This window comes from Canis lupus, chromosome 6 (assembly GCF_048164855.1).
Source record: "Canis lupus baileyi chromosome 6, mCanLup2.hap1, whole genome shotgun sequence".
Lineage (NCBI taxonomy): Eukaryota > Metazoa > Chordata > Mammalia > Carnivora > Canidae > Canis > Canis lupus.
In genome coordinates, this window is record NC_132843.1 from 5047582 (window position 1) to 5066193 (window position 18612).

Sequence of the window (18612 nt, forward strand, 5' to 3'; positions counted from 1 at the left end):
TGGGTGTGTGTAGTTGACAAAAACGAATCAGAACCTGTGTGTGGGCAAAGGACCAGCCGAAGGAGGGGACAGCGACCAGACACCAGCCCAGGCAGCTCCAGGACTGCACCTGCCTCCTCCCTCAGACTTCCTCCTCCTCACCCAGTTCCCCGCCTCACTGCTCCCGCCTCTGGGCTGTTTGCTGCCTATTAGTGTCTCTGCTGGAGAGCCAGCAGGCACCATGCTTAGCATAGCTTCCTAAGGGTTCAGGGTGGGACCTGGCTGGTGCTCTTGGCTTACCAAATGTTTCTGGATTATCTGTGGGCTGTTTTTATTCATGACATTTTTACCCCCCATTCCCAGAGATAATTTAAAAGTTGGCTAGACTGTACTCAGAGGAAGCCAAATGTTCAGAAGAAAAGCTCCCTTACCTGGCTGCTCCCTCACACCAGAGATTTCAAGAGAAGTGCTGTTCAGCCGTGTTGATCAGCACCGACTGTGGATGATGCTTCCACCCGGAAGGGTCCCGTGAAGGGATGGGGAGCCCATGATTCCTAGCCGTCGTCTCATAAGCCACCCTTGCCTAGGTGCCACTTATGGCAGGCACCTTGTGCTCTTGATGGCTTGGTGTGATGCACAGGGCCTGCAGAGCTTCAACTCTGCTCCTCACCCATCCTGAGGAGGCCTGGCAAGAAAGGCCACCTTCTGCTTCACTGCCCTAACTTACCTCTTGCTCCTCAGGGCCTCTGAAACCTCACGGCTAGACCCAGTAGGCCTGGCTCCCTGTTCTGTGCTTGGGGACATGCTGTGAGCCCAGGGAGGGGCTGGATCTGGGGCTCTGGGCTGTCTGGCTTCACCTCACACATGGGGACAGTCCCTGGTGAGGCGCATCTAGAGGAAGCAGCGCCCGCCAAGTGGGCTTCCTCAGCAGATTTCCCACAATTATAATAAAGGCGACTTTCATTACAGGAGCTCACAACAGCACAGATAAACAGAAGATAACACCAAGTGGTCCTTGGCAGGGGAAGTACTCTGGGATATCTCTACCAGTCATAAGAAGCTCAAAGGACTAAGAAAAGCAATATATTTAAAAAAAATGAATAAACTATCAAACAAAAGGCAAATGGGGCCCCTCATTTGAAGAGTCATTGTTCTAGAGAGGAGTCCACAGAAGCCAATCTGATGGGGGGCGGTTACTGGAGAAATCTCCTTCCACCCCTCCCCGCACACCCCTCCCTACCTGGAGCTTCCCCAGCTTCTGTGGTGGAAGATCATGTTACAGGCTGACACGGATTCTGAGCCCATGGGAAGGAAATGCTTTGTGAATTCCAAATATAATTACTGGACTATCATTCAAAAAAAGGAACATTATAAGGTTTTAATTGTTTCCTGCCCCTCTCCATCCTCCCTTGTGATCACAGTGACTTTACATTTCACTTAGTTGAATGGAATGAATGTGGGGTCTGGAGAAAGAGGTCTGGGTTCAAGTTCCAGTTCAGAACATCACCAAGTGCATGACCCAGGGCAAAAGAAAACCCCCAGAGTTTCAGCTACCTCCCCTTTCTGCCTGCAAGGGAGGCAATACCTGCCTCAGGGGGTCCTTGTGAACTCTGAAAGCAGCAGTGTGGGTGGGAGACCACAAGCCCCACAGCCTACAGCAGCACCCCCTTCCCCTCAGGCACCTCTCCACCTCCTCCAAGGCTGGGATCATTGCTATTGTGACATCCCTTTCACGTGTGGCTATGACATCTCCGAATTTCCTTTATGATTTCCTCTGAGATCAAAGGTGATGTTGGTGGAGGGTTAGAGCTGAGAAGAGCCTTAGGAACCTTCGGAACCACCGCCCGTAGCCACAACATAGGTCATTAGGAAAACCAGAGCCCCCACCCCCACCCCACTGTCCTGTCCCTCCCTGGGCAGCCCCCACCTCTGCACCTTGATGCCTGGGGCTTCCTGGGTCCCTTTGACCGCACCCACGGGCCTCCCCACGGGTCACTCGTCTTACTTGGGCCCTGAGTAGAGAGCTGCGGGCTACCTTGGCATTCTGCAGGGGCGGCTGGTAACTGGACGGCCGGTAGAACATCCTCTGCGAGGCGTCGGTGTGGATGTCCCCAAGGAAGAGCTCCTCCACCAGGCGGTCCAGGTTGTGCTGCAGGTACTGCTTCTCCACGCGGATGAGCTGCAGCTCGTGCATGGCGAAGTTCACGGCCTTCGTGCACTCACAACCGTTCTCCGCCCGCCACAGGTCATAGGGCACGTCCTGCAGCCAGGGGCCCCCAGCGGGCACGAACCCCGGGCACGTGCGGTTCACCCGCTGGCTCAGCCTCTCGGCCACGGCCTCCGTGTGGCAGACCACCTGCACGTTGTGCAGCTGGTAGTCGGCCTCCGTGCCCCCGCGGATGATCCAGGAGGCCTGGCGCAGGCGGACCTTGCCCCGGATGACCAGCGTGTAGGTGGGGCTCGTGCACCGGTTGCCACCATAATAGAACTGGTAGGCCTTGAAGGTGTTATTATGGTAAAATCTGTAGGACCGCGTGATGAACTCTGGGCCTGACCTCACCTCACAGCTGAAGGAGGAAAGGAGAAGGCATAGGAGGAGATTCGTGGCAGTGTCAAGAAATTATGGCCATAGCAACAAATGTTCACTCTGAGCCGCCGTTCTTGGGCCTACCACTTATGGAATCCTCGCTGCAAACCCCATGGCTCCATTTTACAGCTGGAGAAACCGAGGCATGAGGGATTAGGGAAGGTGCCCCGGGCCGCATAAGCACCCAGGAGAAACCAGGCAGTCTGGCTCCGGGCTGTGTTCCTAGTCTCTCTACACCACAGTCCTTATTCATTGTATGAACAAGCTAAGGGAGCCCGAACCTGCCCTTCTCACTTCCACCTGGGGGCCTAACTCCAGGGAAGTAAGCGTCTCTCTTTCCGGTGGGAAGAGAGAAGAGAATAGTGCTGGCCTATGAAGGAAGTCTCCTTAGGCTAGTCCAAGACCAGCTGATTTCCTGAACACTTCTCTTCTATGGACCTTGTCTAGAGCAGACAGGTGCTGGATGTCTGTCATCCTGAAATGGAATCTAGTCTGGGGAGAAGTCACTTAGGGGCAATTAGAAATTCGCCCTCCCATCTACTGACAATTAATTTTCCCTCTACTGGGGAAAAGAGTCCATTAGTGAAAGCAAAGCTAACGTAACAGAAGTAAGGGCTCCTTTTGTTTATGCTGACTGACAAAATGACGACAAAATGTTTTTTCGCTGTGGCTTTAGATAAATGCTAGATTCGTAGGCCAGAGATACTTGGACTAGGTCTACAGGGAACAAATGGTTGACAGGAATTGATCACTGCCCTACCCATGGCCAGTTCCTAGCTGTGCAGCACAGCTAGCACCAGGGAAACGCCAGAGGGTTTCTTCAACACATCGGCCAATGAATCCGACCTCTGTAACTCTCCACTAGATGCTAATCTCAGTTATATCATGACTTACATCCATCAGGTTTGGCCTTATAACTCTGCTTGAGTCTGTGATAAATATATAACTATATAATATCAAAACTCAATAGAATATATAATACACACATGTACCACATATATAACATTTACTATATATTATTGACAATATGATTTGAGCAGACTCAGCATTGCTAAATGAAGCAGTGGAGCTGAAATCCCAAAGGCCTATTACTCTCAAAATCACTGACATTTCCATTTTTCCCTTAACACACTGGTACAAGGTAAACATTACTCCAAGTGGGCACCTCTGGGAAAGGCTGTCACTGGAAGCCCAATGAGGCCACGTGCACAGAAGGCACTCAGGGGAACCCTGGGCCCTGTGGTCTGTCAGAGGAGCCACAGAGGTCCTCCCCTTCTGAAGAAGGCCTCGTCCAGCGTGAGTGGTCATTGTGGTCTGTTTATAAGGGCACTGTAAGCGTGCTGCTTGGCCTCAGGACTCAACATATCTCAAGTCCTCACACACTCCACTGGGCCGGCCACCCCCCTCACCTAGGCCTCATCTCCTCTAGATGCACATGTTGCAACCATCTTTTAATTGGTCATTCTCACTTTTTCTACCACCCGTTTGCTGCACAGCAGCCAGAGTGCCTTGTGCAAAAGCTGACTCATGTCTTAAGCATTGTCCTTGCTGCAAACTCTTCGATGACTTTCTAGTTCTCTCAGATCTAACTCCAATATGGCCAGACCTGCCCTGGAGCTGACCCTCCTCACCCCAGCAGCCTCATCTGGAGCTGCCCCTCCCGGATCACTACACCTGGGTTTACTATACCCTGACTACAAGGGCTCTGGATCAGTTGTTTCTCCAACCCAGTCTTTCCCAGTTCTTCCAGATGGAAAGTTCTTCCCTGGGTCTTCCGCACAGCTAAGGACATTCCAGTTCAAGTGTCCTTTCCTTTGGTAAGGACCCCACCCTCATCCTAAAATAAGGCCCTGGTATTCTCCTTGAGCACCTGTTGTTTTTTTCCCCTCTTCATAGTACTTCTTTGTATGTTTATTTGTAAAATTCCTGAAGACAGGGACCATGTCTTGTTTTGTTCACTGCTATATACACAAAATCTAGAACAGTGCTAGGCACACCGTAAATATTTTTACACTCAATAAATATTTGTTTGAATAAAATGATAAATTATTTAAAAGTACATCATATTAAGATTGTGCAAATATTTATCACACGGTTATTTTATGAAACCACATCTTTAGAGAAAATAAAACACCTCTGGGTCTTCATCATCTTATAAAAATTCCTTTTTTTCTCTTTTCTGTGTGCATTTGATCCCTTCCCAAGGTACCTGGAGAAGTGATCAGATCCCAGAGTGAGCCTTGTTAAATCTCAACAGTTTAATGGGTAGGGGAAAAAAAAAATCACAGGTTTGCCTCTAGGCTATTTTTAAAAGCTGTATTGGAAGATAAGCCAGAGCTCAAACTGGGATAAATCTCAGCTCTGTAGCTTGAAAATGAGTCCAAGAACTATGCCCTTGCTAGTAGAGGTAGCTTGAGTACCTTTTCACTTACTCTTAGAACCCTGAAGCCATATATTAAATTACCAGAATATGGCTAGAATATTCAGATCCTCAGAAGCTTGCAAGTTATGTTTCAGGGTTGGTGAAATACAGACTCCTAATTTCACTTGCTAATGGCTTCTTTTTATACACCAGTGGTCCCGCAGACTTCGGTAAACAAGGACCCATTCACTCCCCGCCTGTGGTTAACAGTGGTAGGCATCTTTGCTTTAGCTAACATTTCTACAGTCTTTAGCTCTGTTTCTTTCCCAACCAGAGTTTCAAAGTGTTGCTTGGCTTTTAGGTAGAACTTAGATAACACCCAGACCATTGCAGAGAGGATACAGTCTCTGAGCATCTGAGAAGCCTCAAGGAAGGCCTTCCCCTGCCTTCCCCTCCCACCCCGCCCCGGTCTGGTCCCGGCCCTCTTACCCGGTGGACACCCAGTGGCCCTCAATAGCTGGTGGCATCTGCACGGTGATCCTTGCACCATTGTGGAGATGTTTGAGCATGTGATGGCACTGTGATTCCTTGAAAGCCCGCCAGGCGCTTTTCTCTAAGGACCTGGGATGGGATCTGCTGTCTGGATGAAGGAGGGCTGAACCCTCTCCCAGCCCTGGAAGAAAAGCGGGAAGTTCGCTGAAAGGAGAGCTCGGGGCAGACAGGAGTGGGGCTGAGGGGCTGCCTCCTTGGCAAGGAATCACCGCAAATGGGAAATGCACTCCTACCCCATGGGTGTACCACTGTCTCTGCTCTCCAGGAGTTCACATCTCAAAGGGGGCTGTGTCCCGGGAGACCACTTCCCAGGGGAGAAAGCCAAGACCCACAGAGACAACTTGTCTCTCGGGAGATCTCTTGGCTATCTCCTGGCAAAGCCTGAGCTCCAATCCCCGCATCTGTGAAATGGCAAATCAGGTGGCGCATCCAGGGGAGAGCTTACAGTGCAGACTGATGAATATTACGAAGAGACAAATGAAGATTATTCCAAAGTCACCCAAGGGAGGTGTAAGAAAGGAGTCAGCAGGAAGGATGGGCTCATGCAGTGGCACATCTGGGGGTGGGGGGGAGCACGGGGACCAGCCTCAGTGGAAGGGGAATTCTGAGGGAATGGAGGAGGCCCAGGAACAACTTGGAGGACTAACTGACATCTGCTCCTACCAAGCTACGCATCTTCTGGTTCTCTTCATCGCTGGATGGCCACCCTCTATAGGGCTGCCCATGGGGGGGGGGGGCGTGGTATGCAAGTCACAGACCACCCCCCTCCAGCGGGGTATGTGTGGGACACGTTTCCCCAATCCCTTTCCCACTCCAGCCTCTCACACCCACAAAGTCATTGCTAATATAGGGTTCTCAATTAAGAAGAACTACAAGAAAGAAAGAAAAAAAAAGAATAACTACAAGAAGCCTATTTTTATTTTCCACAGATAAAGGAATATCAGGAATAAGTTCATCTTCAGTATAAGCAGTTTAGGTCGACAGACACTTAAACGTGCAAAATAACCACCAGCCCGTGTTCAGAATAAAGCATAACACCAGCAAATGGAGTTGTAATCTGAAAGCCCACTGTTTTCTTGAAGATTCACTCCTGAAGTAATTATCACATCAACACACCTCTATTGTGGACCTATTAAATAATCTGTACTATGTTAGTAAAAACAAAACAAAAACCCCAAAACAACCCCAAAACAAAAAGAAAGCTCAAAACCAAAAAACACTAGATATACAAAAAATAAAATAAAAATATACACAGAATTAATAAAATACACTCATCAGAATGCTACCTATGAAGAGGTAGTTAAATATTTTGTAATCAATACCTAATTAACTTCACAGAGAAGCCAGGACTTATGAGGGATCATTCACATGAAATGCAACCTCACCACCAACCCTGTTTAGCCCAGCCAGGTGCTTTGGACCCCAGCAAGAATGAGAGAAATGTTAAATCTCCAAAATCCACGTCTGGTGGTGGTGGTGCTCACAGTGGTTCAGTGAGGCCCTTCCTTCCAGAGGCGGCCCCTGCTTCCATGGAGGAAGAGTGACATTCCTAGGTATTCTCTCTCTATCCCTCATTCAACCTTCCCCAGTGAAGCTGCGTGCGTGACTATGCCATTCACTTCTCTCTGCCAAACTGGCCTCTTTTCAAAATATAGTTCGCCCTTGAACAATGTATTATAGTGTTATATACTGTATTCTCACAATAAAGTAAGCTAGGATAAAGAAAATGTTATCAAGAAAATTATAAGGAAGATACACTTACGGTACTGTGCTGTCTTTATAAAAAAAAAATCCACATTTAAGTAAGTAGACTCACACAGTTTAAACTATGTTGTTCAAGGGCCGACTGCACATGGATTTGGATCAGTGCCTACCCCTGCCATGTAGTAAGGGCCCTGACCCTTTAGTTGTTTGGCTGTGGCACTAGGCCAGGTGGAAAGTCTGAAAAATTCAGGGGTGAACTATTAGCAACCCCACCGTGGACATCTGTCTATACTGTGTCTTCTGATTGAGTAGTTATCACAGTTCTCATGTTTTCATCCCCATTTGTCTGAGGACTCTGTGGATCTCTCAGTTAGCTCTGAACTAGAGAAGGGAGAGGGGGTACTATGGACTGTACCTCCACTAATCCCAAGAGTTGTAATTATCTTGATGATGGGAGGCAGTTCCTGAATCCTCAGTTAGGGGATCAAGCAATGAAAGATATCCACAGCTTGCCGTCTAATAGGTCAGTGACTGTGTGACCAATTACAGTGTGGCTAACAAAATAGATTTTAATTCAACTTATGAAGCGCTGGGGGTGGGGAAGATTCTGCTTTAAATGTGACACTAAGCAGGTGGTAAAGGACCATTATCTCACTATCAATCAAGCTATGTTCTGAAAATTGATTTGTAAACTCCTTTACACCCTGGAACTGCTTTCCCGTAAAGATAATAAAAGCCGGAAGGATAGTGGATATAGGCAAGGCTCTGGAGCTAGGCTGCCTGAGTCTGAAACTGGATCTGCCACTTAAAGGATTTCATCGAATCCAAGACTTCAAGGATTGTTAAGATGCATCATTATTTTAGTACCAGTGACAAAAACACTCGCAGTTCAACGATGACACCGTGCTTGAACAACAGTCCTGAGATACCACTGAATGCTGCACAGCAGTGCCCTACTGCTCTCTCTTGCTTTTATCTGTTCAAGGAGATTTGACGATGTTTCTTGCCTTCAGTTGCAATGCTTCACCTGTGACAAGTGTTTGTTTTGCCTGTATCTCAATAGCAAACAAACACGGCCGCATCTTTTTTTTTTTTTTTAAGATCATATATATTTATATATAGAGAGAGCCCAAGTGAGGTGAGTGGGGAGGGCATAGGGAAGAGGGAGAAGCAGACTCCCCGCTTAAGCAGGGAGCCCCATGTGGGGCTAGATTCCAGGACTCTGGAATCATGACCTGAGCCGAAGACAGATGCTTAACCGACTGAGCCCCCCAGGAGCCACATCTTTCTATGGGTATCATCCTTTCTATGTAACTGATTGTTGCTATGTGAGAAAATACGGAATCGCAGTTTATTGCTCCAGTGATAAACATTTTCCTCACTGATGTCAAATTAACACTCCACTGCTCTGTTAGAAGGCCACACTGATTCTGAAGAGTGTAATTTATAAGTGGGTAATGGAGAAAAATAACCCAGCACGCATGGCTCAAACATTTACTCTATTTTCAAAACCGACCTATTTGCAACTAATCCATCGACATGGAGTAACAAGGAGACACATAAAAGAAGTGATGTGATGGGGATCCCTGGGTGGCGCAGCGGTTTGGCGCCTGCCTTTGGCCCAGGGCATGATCCTGGAGACCCGGGATCGAATCCCACGTCGGGCTCCCGGTGCATGGAGCCTGCTTCTCCATCTGCCTGTGTCTCTGCCATTCTCTCTCTCTCTGTGTGTGACTATCATAAAAAAAAAAAAAAAAAAGAAGTGATGTGATGACTGTAGGAGCTGTTGTGTCCAGGTTCACACAGGCAAAGACTGTATCAGGGAAGCTAACTGGGGCTGGGACCCCCATCGACCCTAAAATGCACATCCAATGCAGAGACCTTAAAATAGGAAAAAAGCTGTATCTTCCAATTGATGAAACACACCATTAGCATGGTGATCTTAAACAAATGACTCAACCTCTTCAAGCTTCCATCTACTCATTTGTAAAGAGGGGATAACATTACCTATCTCTTAGGGTTGGTCTCAGGATTCACTGAGCCTGTCTTCGTTAGCACAGACACACAGTTCTCATTAAATGTGTTATTATTTTAAATAATGATCAGGCTTTTAGACTGCCTACAGAAAATCCTACCTAACAGCACAGTTAAAATAATGGGAAAGTTGTCCAGAGCCAGGCTCCCTCTGAGCTCTGAGCAGGACAGAGTGCTCAGGGTAAAGAAAGATACAGGGCTCCCCAACAGTTAACTGGAGATCCTTATACAGAAGAGGGCGGAACCCAAAGCACCAGGCTCTGTGGTTGTTGACGAGTTCTACTCAGTTTAACAAATACCTATTCACTCTTACTTTGTATATTTTAGGAGCTGGAAACATGAAGAAGAATGAAGATAAGTTTTTCTGACCTTGAGGCTCGCAAGGATTCATTGGCCTGGATGTCAAAGAACAAGGGTGGAGATGATGAAGGAGGGTTCTGGGAAGGAAGCTGGGAGTTCAAAGGCAGAGGAAGAGGGAGTGGTGGTCAGAATCTGCATGGGTCATTCAGAAGGCCAGTCACAGAGGAAGGGAGCCCATCGTGATGCTTTTTAACCAGGGGTGGAAGAAATAAAATCCCACAACCAGAACCACCAATATGGCAATCATTCAGAAAGAGGCAAAAGATCATTACATCACTTGGGTTTCTAGAGACAAATCTCCACTTGGCCATCACTCTTATCAGACAATAAGCAAAAATTAGAGACCTGGTAAGGCTCAGTGCAAAAGATCAGCAGCACGAGCAGCCAGGTAGAGAAGAACTCTATAGTAAGCATGGCTCCTCAGCATACAGTGAGTTATGGTTTGCACACGAGGCTGCTACTATATTTTTAGGGTAGAAAAAATAGGATTGTTCTCTTTCTCTTTGCCCTTTGAAGTACTCACCACCTTACTCTTAGTAGCAAAATTAAATGGGTCATGTGAAAGCAGGAACTGCTGTACGGTCGGACAAACTGTCTCGGGTCTGCAGTCAACCGCCAACAGTAGTCTCCAATATTTACTTGGCTTGTCTTGTGTGGAAGCTCCAGTTGACCTTCTCATGAGTGCTACTTCTATTAAATGGCTTAGAATTAAAAGGTCATTTGAAGCATCAAGTCTAGCTGCAAGAAGGGGCAAGTTTAACAGCTTTCCTTATCCCTAAGGCTTGTGTCTCAGGATCAGCCATCCTGTGCCCTCCAGGGAGAACAGCCTTAGATTTCTGGTCAACCCAGGGACCTCTGTGTTCACTGTGCCACTCAGAGTACATCAACTCCAATTTGGGCCTGAAACTAGCAGCTCATTCATTCAAACCATCAGAAAAGTTCTGAAGGACAAGGATCTAGTCTAAGCATGGAAGCTACAAACATTATGCCCTGAGGGAGTATCCAATGGGCTGGACAACACCAGATCCCAAGTGGGCTTGTAGGGGGACTCATAGGACAGAAAGAGCAGGCTCTGAATTTATCCTACAAGGATTCATGAAGGGCCAACCATGCCTGGAACACTGAATGGAAGTGGTTTAGGAAGAATATACAGCATAGCCAACATAAACAGGTGGACAGGAAGGGTTCATATAGGAGGAACTGGGGCTGGGCTCAGGGAGGAGGGATCAAATGGGTGGTTCACAACAGAGGAACAGAAGAAGAGAAGCAGGACCAAAATCAGGAGTGCCATGAATCATACTGAGTGTATTTCACTGGAAAGGCAAAGAGAAACCAGCAAAAGATTTTTTTTTAAGATTTTATTTATGAGAGAGAGAGAGAGAGAGGCAGAGACACAGGCAGAGGGAGAAGCAGGCTCCATGCAGGGAGCCCGATGTGAGATTCGATCCCGGGACTCCAGGATCACACCCTGGGCTGAAGGCAGGCGCTAAACTGCTGAGCCACCCAGGGAATCCCCAAAAGATTTTAAGCAATGTAACAATAGAATTCCCTTTGGGGAAGACCGATTTTCCCATTTTTGGAGGCATGGGAAGCAGATGGGATACAGGAAGATCCATCTTGAAGCTTCTATGATGATGGTTCAGTATATCATTTTTGCTTGAATAAATGAGGAAGAGATGATATGGGAACAGTCTGAACAAATAGCAGTAAATCTCTCTTATAGCCTCTGAGTTTTCTGTCCTGACCATCTTCTGAATGTTGTGGAGAAGGTATACAAGAAGTTATAGTCAAAGAAAGCAAAGAGGGAGGGAGGAAGCGAGAGAGAAAGGAAAGTAGAACTTACACTAATTTAGCACTACATCTGAAAAGAAACTTGTGCAAAATATTTATATATCTTAATCTTAAATTGTGGAAATCCATCATCCTGGTACTTAGCAATGCAATACTCAGGGGTGGTGACTATTAGAATAGTTGCTGTCTGAGTATTTCTATTATTCATAATAAATGTGCTTGTTATATGTAATCGCTTTTTAAAACCTCCAAGTAATTGGACTACCTATGTAACTGGACATGTCGACTAGTCACAATAGCTCATTGCTGAAAATTCTGCCATTGTATGTTGAATGCAGTTGACATTTATGGGCGTTCTTTGATGGTTCAGGTTCTCAAAGTGGTTCAAGGTCATTATTAGGAACACTGGTCCCTACAGGGGCCGCATAGGCACAAATAACATCGACATTTGGTTAACTGAGGATTCTAGATATTTTGGATATTATAGATTTGGATATTATAGATGATAGATCTAGATATTATAATTGAGAAGACTAGTAAATTGGGTTCTCATTTATTAAGATTTTGCTATAAATGAATCCAAGGAAAAGAGGATCTCAAAGTCTTAAAAAACAACTATACAGTAGGAAAGTAAATGAAAATTTAGTCCTCAAGGTGGCTTTGGTAGTTCATCCAATTACGTACATGCCTTTTACCTGCATAAAAGTAAAAATTATAATACTAGTAATAATAAAGTTTGTGTAACACTTTACAATTTACTTTATACATACGTGATCTCATTTATCAAATGCCAGTTACTACCTGGGTGTAGAAAGTTACAAATGGAGAACCATTCTTTAGAACCACTTCTTTCTTTTAAAGAAGTACTCTTTAATGTGAAGTGTTATATAAGCTGCCAGTCAAAAGCTACCAACTGAACTGGAAGCTCTTCATAGCACTGTTCCCTATCCAGCAGAGTTCTGAATCGGGAAAATGACTTTACCATAAAATGGTCTCCAACACTGGGGGTCTCATAGCCTGGGCTCAGACAAAATTATGACAAGTGGGTATTCCTTTCAAGTAAGTGTGGGAGAAAATAGTAGACTTTGGAAGGAAATTATTTACCTGTTGTAAACGAAAATTAATTCCTGAAGGGTTTAGGGTGTAATTCTCTAGATTACCACTTCTAGAGAACTAAATGAGATCCTAGAGCTCTGGATGGTTTATTCACGCGTATGCATGTGTGTGCATGTGTGCACGTGCGAGTGATTAACTCCCAGGGAATAAGACATTCTGTAACAGAAGTTCAAAATGACTGCACAGTGACCTTAACCACTATCATAATTGTAGTAGTCTACTGTTTAGAGACTGAGAACTCTCAAAGATACCAATAAAAAACAAAACAAAACCCAGAATCCCTGAAATGAAAGAAAGCATAGGGTTGACCATTTATACAGAGATTTACATCCTAAATACAAAGCCCTGTGACCAGATGACTGTTGACACAACTGAATTCACCAGACTGTGCATTCAGAAAGCAGTCCTTAGCACAGTTAGTTGTCAAAGGCAATGAATATACTACTTCTGCTACAGCCATCCGCAGCAAAGCTTGCTCCTAAACGCACCGTGTTTTCAGGAAGCAACCAATCCAAGGACAGGGAGGGATGAAACAGAACAGTGAGGGGTGGGGGAATATGCAGACAGAGCAGTGACTACTTGCCTTTTGAAAGTCAATATTCATTCATTCACCGACTAGCTGAGTGCCTACTATGTGTGAGGTTCTCTCTCATGCATATACCATTTTTAAAAAGCGTTTTAAAAAATTTGAAATATCTAGCTATATTCCAGAGTTTCTCACCTGCCCATCAAGATTGAGAACCAAAAGCTCCAAACCATTTTGTGTGTAATAAAATGGAAAATTAGTGGGGAAAGAGACAATTTTCAAGCGCTCTTGGGACTGAATCTTTGATCAGGTCAGTCTCTATAATATGTAGTTCAATGCTTTAAAAAAAATCCAAAATGGCTAAATAAACATAATGTAAAAATATTAGCAATGGTTGTCTCTGGGTAGGGGATCCTGAATGATCTTGCTCATTTTCTTGCTCATTTCACGTGCTTCTGTTTTAAATAATGTGACATGTATTACTTGGATAATCAGAATGAGAAAGTATTCTCAAGTTAGAACTGGTATGATATGTAAAAACCCAAAACAGATAAAATGTGACTGATTAGATTAAATGCAGGTAATTACTTAGCCATGAAATTGCCCTGCCCAATTAAATAAGCAGTCATTACTGTAAATGTATGCTTTACCATGGATTCTGCTAGATAAACTCCAGCACAGCTTTCCATGTGCTGGAATAAAAACTTGTAAGCATTGCAGACAAACTGGATTTTACTACCATGTGGGCAGCTATGCCTACGAAGCTCTTATTTTTATTTCCAAATTGTTTTTTGAGGTAAAAGCTAGAAGAGCTGCTTTCACCACTCTTCAAACCTTTTTATCTAAAAATATTTTTCCCTTTATGAGAAATACAATAAAGTCAAGATTTCAAATTCTTGGCCCCATTCAACCATAGCTGAAAATGAGGTAATTTTCTATGTCATTTTCTTCTAAAGCCATGGTCCCCAGGCTAGACAGTGGGGTTGAGCTACAAACTATACAATATGCATGTTGCGTCTGTAGCTGACTGCTGAGGCCACAGCCATGCTCTTTAGCATGGTCGTGTGCATGTGCGTGCACACATGGTGTGTGTGTGCATGGTGTGCGTGGGGTTGGTGGGATTCTCAGCAGAGAAAGTACTGCAGTCACACAGAGCACACCGTCCTCCCAGCTCAGGGACTCAGCAACAAGCTTTTCTTCTTTACCCCTCGATATTCTCTGGGGCTCTGCAGGAGAGGGAGCATGCGCCTCCTCACAGCTCCTGTCCCTGGCATGCAGTGGTACTTGGCACACAGTAGGGCCTCATAAATGTACCCGCTGAATGAATAAAACTGGAAAACCCTTATGGAACAGAATACCCTTAATAATTTTAGGGTGATACCACATTATTTCTCGAGCCTCGATTCCTATCTCGTGACTTTCCAGAATAATTCTATTCCCAAATTAGAACCAAACAAGGACCTGTACGCATGACATCTTGACACATGTGAGAAGATGTGCATGGACAATGATGGCAGTTTTGTCACTTCAACACTATACACCAGCGTCCACTGAAGGCATGTCCTGCTAGTGAGCTTTCGGCAGATGTATACAATCACTAACCTATCTTTTCGTGCTTCTAGTCTTAAATGTCTCATGCTTCACTTTAATTGATTATAGTTGCCATCAGAGTGTCCCTAAACAGTATGTAATTACACAGTCATATCATCCACTTAAGGTTTAGTTCTTTTCTCATTTGGGGAGAAAAAGAGTGAACGTGACTCTTATAGATCTGCCCAGCCACATGTTTGAAGCAAGTCAATTGATTTCACAAGAGAATATTTAACATCTAAGACCCTTGCTCCCTGCTTATGTACCAATGAGTCATATTTCTTTTCAAGATTTCACTTTATGACCAAGGGGGAAAGGGTACGGGAAACATGTTGTTTTCTTGGTTACAAAAACTGTCTTCAGTACAACAGTATTTCAAAGATTCGTAATTTACCCTATTTAAGTGTTTCCTCTGATTTTGTTGGGTAAGCTCTCATTTGGAAATCTACAGTGTTTTTTTTTTTTTTAACGTTTTGCTAGAATATGCTTGAGTGAAAAGGAAGAGCTCAAAAGTACCTTCTTTCAGAAAAGTCAACGAGTTCTACACAAGTAAACTGCACTGGTGGGGTTGGGGGGGATGGGGGAGGGAGGAGTAGAACATCTCCCCCAGCATCAGTTCCAAAACTTAAATGTTTCCATTAGCAAAGAAGGTCAGCACTTTGCTGAGTATTAAAGCACCAGTTATTCTGGAATACCTCATGCTAATCTGTGTTTCTGGAGCCGAATGATTTTTGTGGCTTTTCATCTAAGCAAAGAAAACAGTGATAATGGACATCTTCCAGCTGCATACCTCTGTGACATTCAATAGGTTTTATTTGGATTAAGAAATGCAATTGTTTTCAGAAGTTGAAGGAGACAAAAGTAAAATTGACATGTATACTTTTACGCCACTAAATTTTGAACTTGAGTCTTGCACTACATTTGAAAAACAGCAAAAACAAACAACAGGTTCAAATCCAGCCAGAGCCTAATTTACTCACCAGCAGGACATAGGGGTGATTTATGACTTGCAGTGAGTTGAAATGAAAGTAACCAACAAACAGCAAAGGCTGGAGACCAAATATCATAGTTTCTATAGCATCCTTACACAGACTCTTCATGAAGGCCTTGTGCACTTTTTAGTCTTATTAATGTGGCATGCTAGTGTAACAATCTATAAATGATGTCCAAAACTACATTTATTAAAATTTGTCACAAATACATTCCTAACCCCAGAAAGTGTGTTGTTACCTGGTAATTGCTACCATAAATAGACAAATAGTATCCTATGTTTGACAATACAAGATGCCTCGGCATCAGGAAAAAAAATCCTGATACCAGGATTAAGCCATTCTAAGAAGATTTCAGGTACTCTCTTTTGGACTCATAACCATTAAAATATATGATCAAGCTTGTCTGTCATTACAGAATTTTTGCATGCTTGTAAACCCCCCAACTCTAGAGTAGAACACAGTCCTCAAGCCATTCTCTTGGGTTAAGATGATTAATACTCAGTTAAAATTACTTCAATTGGGGAATATCAGGAGGAAAAAGAGGAACATGAGAATACTCAATTCTTTCCTAGTGTTTTACATTATCCTAATGAATTATGACAAGCCTTTCTTAAATCTCAAGGACTTATACACTCAACAACCATTCCATCTGTTTATTTTTTGTGCTCCAGTCCAACACACCCTGCAGGATCCAAACTGGTCTTTGAGCAACTTCAGTGTTAATAATTTTGCCATTGCAGATTCACTTTGAAATTGGATAATTTTTTGCAGGGTATCCATGTCATTCAATTAAAATTTGCAAACCCCTTTTTTATCTTATATTCTCTTTGCCACACAGGCACATACACATGTGCATGGGGCCTGCCTCCCACCCCTACCTTGGGGTATACTGCCCCCTTCCTTCCTCCCTCCCAGCACAACAGGGTCTGGGTAAATCTCTCATCCCAAGAAGTTCAGGCCAGCACAGACTCAAATTTGGAGATGCAGATAGCTATGCTCACGAGGATATACTGGCCTTTTATTACCAACTATTAGTCACTATCCCAGCTTGGCCTGGCGGGCAGGGTAGGGAGGATAATCACAACACCCACTTCTGAAAAGAGGGAGAAAAAGTTCATAATAAGCTTCTCCAAGCTGCCCATACTGAGGACCACTTTTGTAGTCCAGCACGCAAAAAACGATCCTGCTTATGCCAAATTTCCAAGTCGTTTCTCATTTTAAAATCATCTGACCATACTGCCGTTTTTGTTCGCAGATATCACAACAGATTTTTTTAAGGGGACAATTTTCTCTGTTTCATCTCTCTCACCCTCTTTCTTCTGGTGCATGTGGCAGCTGCTGTTTGATCTGTTCATTGGCTCTGATTTGTTTCATGTTTCAGCCAAAGATTAAAACTGCTCTGTAATTCTAAGCAGATGGGCCTGGGAGTGCAACCCTATAATTATACCTTCTCTCCTTGGCCCTCAAACTGCAAGCCTTCCATCCTAAGTTTTAAAGTCTGGGATCACTGGGGCTCCGTGTACACACCCTGGCAATTCAGGCAGGTCTGGCCCCACCGGACACCTCGGCAGGGCCCCCAGGGCTGGAGGCGTCTGTCCTGGAGCAGGACTCCCCAGGAAAGAGCCAGTCGGGTAGAGCTGCGGGGTTCACGGCTCCTGCCTTCCTAGATTATAGGGCTGGTGGGGTGGGGGTGGGGGTGGGGGTGGGGGATCACAGCGTGGCCCTGACCAAGCATCCATGCGTTCTGAAGCTCCACCCCGCTGCGGGTCCTGCTCGGAAACGGAGCGTCCTGGAGGGTGCTCGTCTGGCCCGCAGGGCCTCTGGAGGTTTGGTGGTGTGGAGGGAGCAGAGCCACGCTCCCGGCAGAGCGGCTCCGCCGAAATGTCAGGTGTCCACCCTTAGGGAGAGTTCGCTGGGGCTTCTGAATCAGCACAGCGTGCTATGCGGCCGCCGGCAGCGAGGGCCAACACCGACCTGGCACAAAGTCTGCCTTACCCTTCCCGGAGCGGTTCCTGGAACTCTGAAAGCGCTCGTGTTCTCTGGCTGCGGGTTCGCCGGGGCCCCGGAGGGAAGGCGGCAGGCGACGCGCGGCAACAGAACCATCCAGCAGGAGCGCGAAGGAGGCCGGTGTCCGGTGTCCGGCTCCGGGACCCGGGGGTGACAGCCTGGCTGCTCCGAGCCCCCTGCTCCTTGAAACTGCGCCCCGTGCGCTTGGGAGAGCGCCCTGAGCTCAGCCCCGGTCTGCAAACGCCACCCCCGCGGGCCCCGGCAGCTCGGGCAGCTCGGGCAGCTCGGGCACCTCGCGGGCCGCTCCTCCGCCCGCGCCGTCCGCTCCGCAGCCGCCCCAGCCGGGGCCACACCGCGAGCGCCTCCCGCGGGCGCCCGGACACCCGGGGCCCCGGAGCGCCAAGTGCACCCGTCCGTGAAAGTCTTCCCTGGAACCAGATGCAGTCCATCCGGGAGCCGAAATGTAGGGGCGTGTGTGTGTGTGCGCGTGTGTGTGCGCGCGTGTGTGCGCTGCGCCCTCCGGAGAGCACGCCCCGGCCGCCGAGGGCCCGCGGGGGACTCACCGTGAAGCAGGAGGGCCGCGGACAGGTACGCGAGCAGGAGGCGGCTCGGCCCGGACATCTCCGCCGCCGTCCAGGGACGCCTCGGCCCGGGGGACGCGACCAGGCGGCGGCGCGGGGACACCGGCGACCCGCCCAGGCCCCGCGCGTCAGGCGGCCACGGCGCGCCCCATGCCCGGGGGGCGCGGCGCGGGGGCTGCGGGGCGCGCGCTCCCGGCCCGGCCTGTCCGCCCTCCCGGCCTCGCCGCAGCCCCGCGCTCCGCGTCCCGCCCCCGCCCCCGCCGCGCGCGCCGCTCCGAGCTGCCGAGGCCGCCGCCGCCGCCGCCGCCGCAGCTGCAGCGTCTCTTCATATTTCCCGAGCGCCGCCGGCGGGGCGGCCGGGCCGCGGGCCGGGGGAGGGGCCGGGGGCGGGGCCGGGGCGGGGACGCGGGGGCCCGGGGCGCGGGGACATG

At 47.1% G+C, this 18612-nt stretch overlaps 1 protein-coding gene and 1 long non-coding RNA gene across 2 annotated transcripts in view; one reads left to right on the forward strand and one right to left on the reverse strand.

Annotated features, from left to right (window-relative positions):
- The window catches only part of APCDD1 (APC down-regulated 1), a 31489-nt gene extending 13157 nt beyond the window's left edge, over positions 1-18332 (reverse strand). Inside the window, exons 1-3 of the mRNA XM_072828700.1 lie at positions 18164-18332; positions 5418-5601; positions 2015-2546 (exon numbers count right to left, since the gene is read on the reverse strand). Coding sequence (XP_072684801.1) covers positions 2015-2546; positions 5418-5601; positions 18164-18221 — 774 coding nt within the window. The 5' untranslated portion in view covers positions 18222-18332. The remainder of the gene's footprint in view (positions 1-2014; positions 2547-5417; positions 5602-18163) is intronic.
- LOC140634937 (uncharacterized) lies at positions 1765-9806 on the forward strand. The gene is made up of 2 exons (XR_012032251.1): positions 1765-2134; positions 9546-9806. It is a non-coding gene; the product is annotated as an uncharacterized lncRNA (long non-coding RNA).
- Positions 18333-18612: the final 280 nt, after the last annotated feature.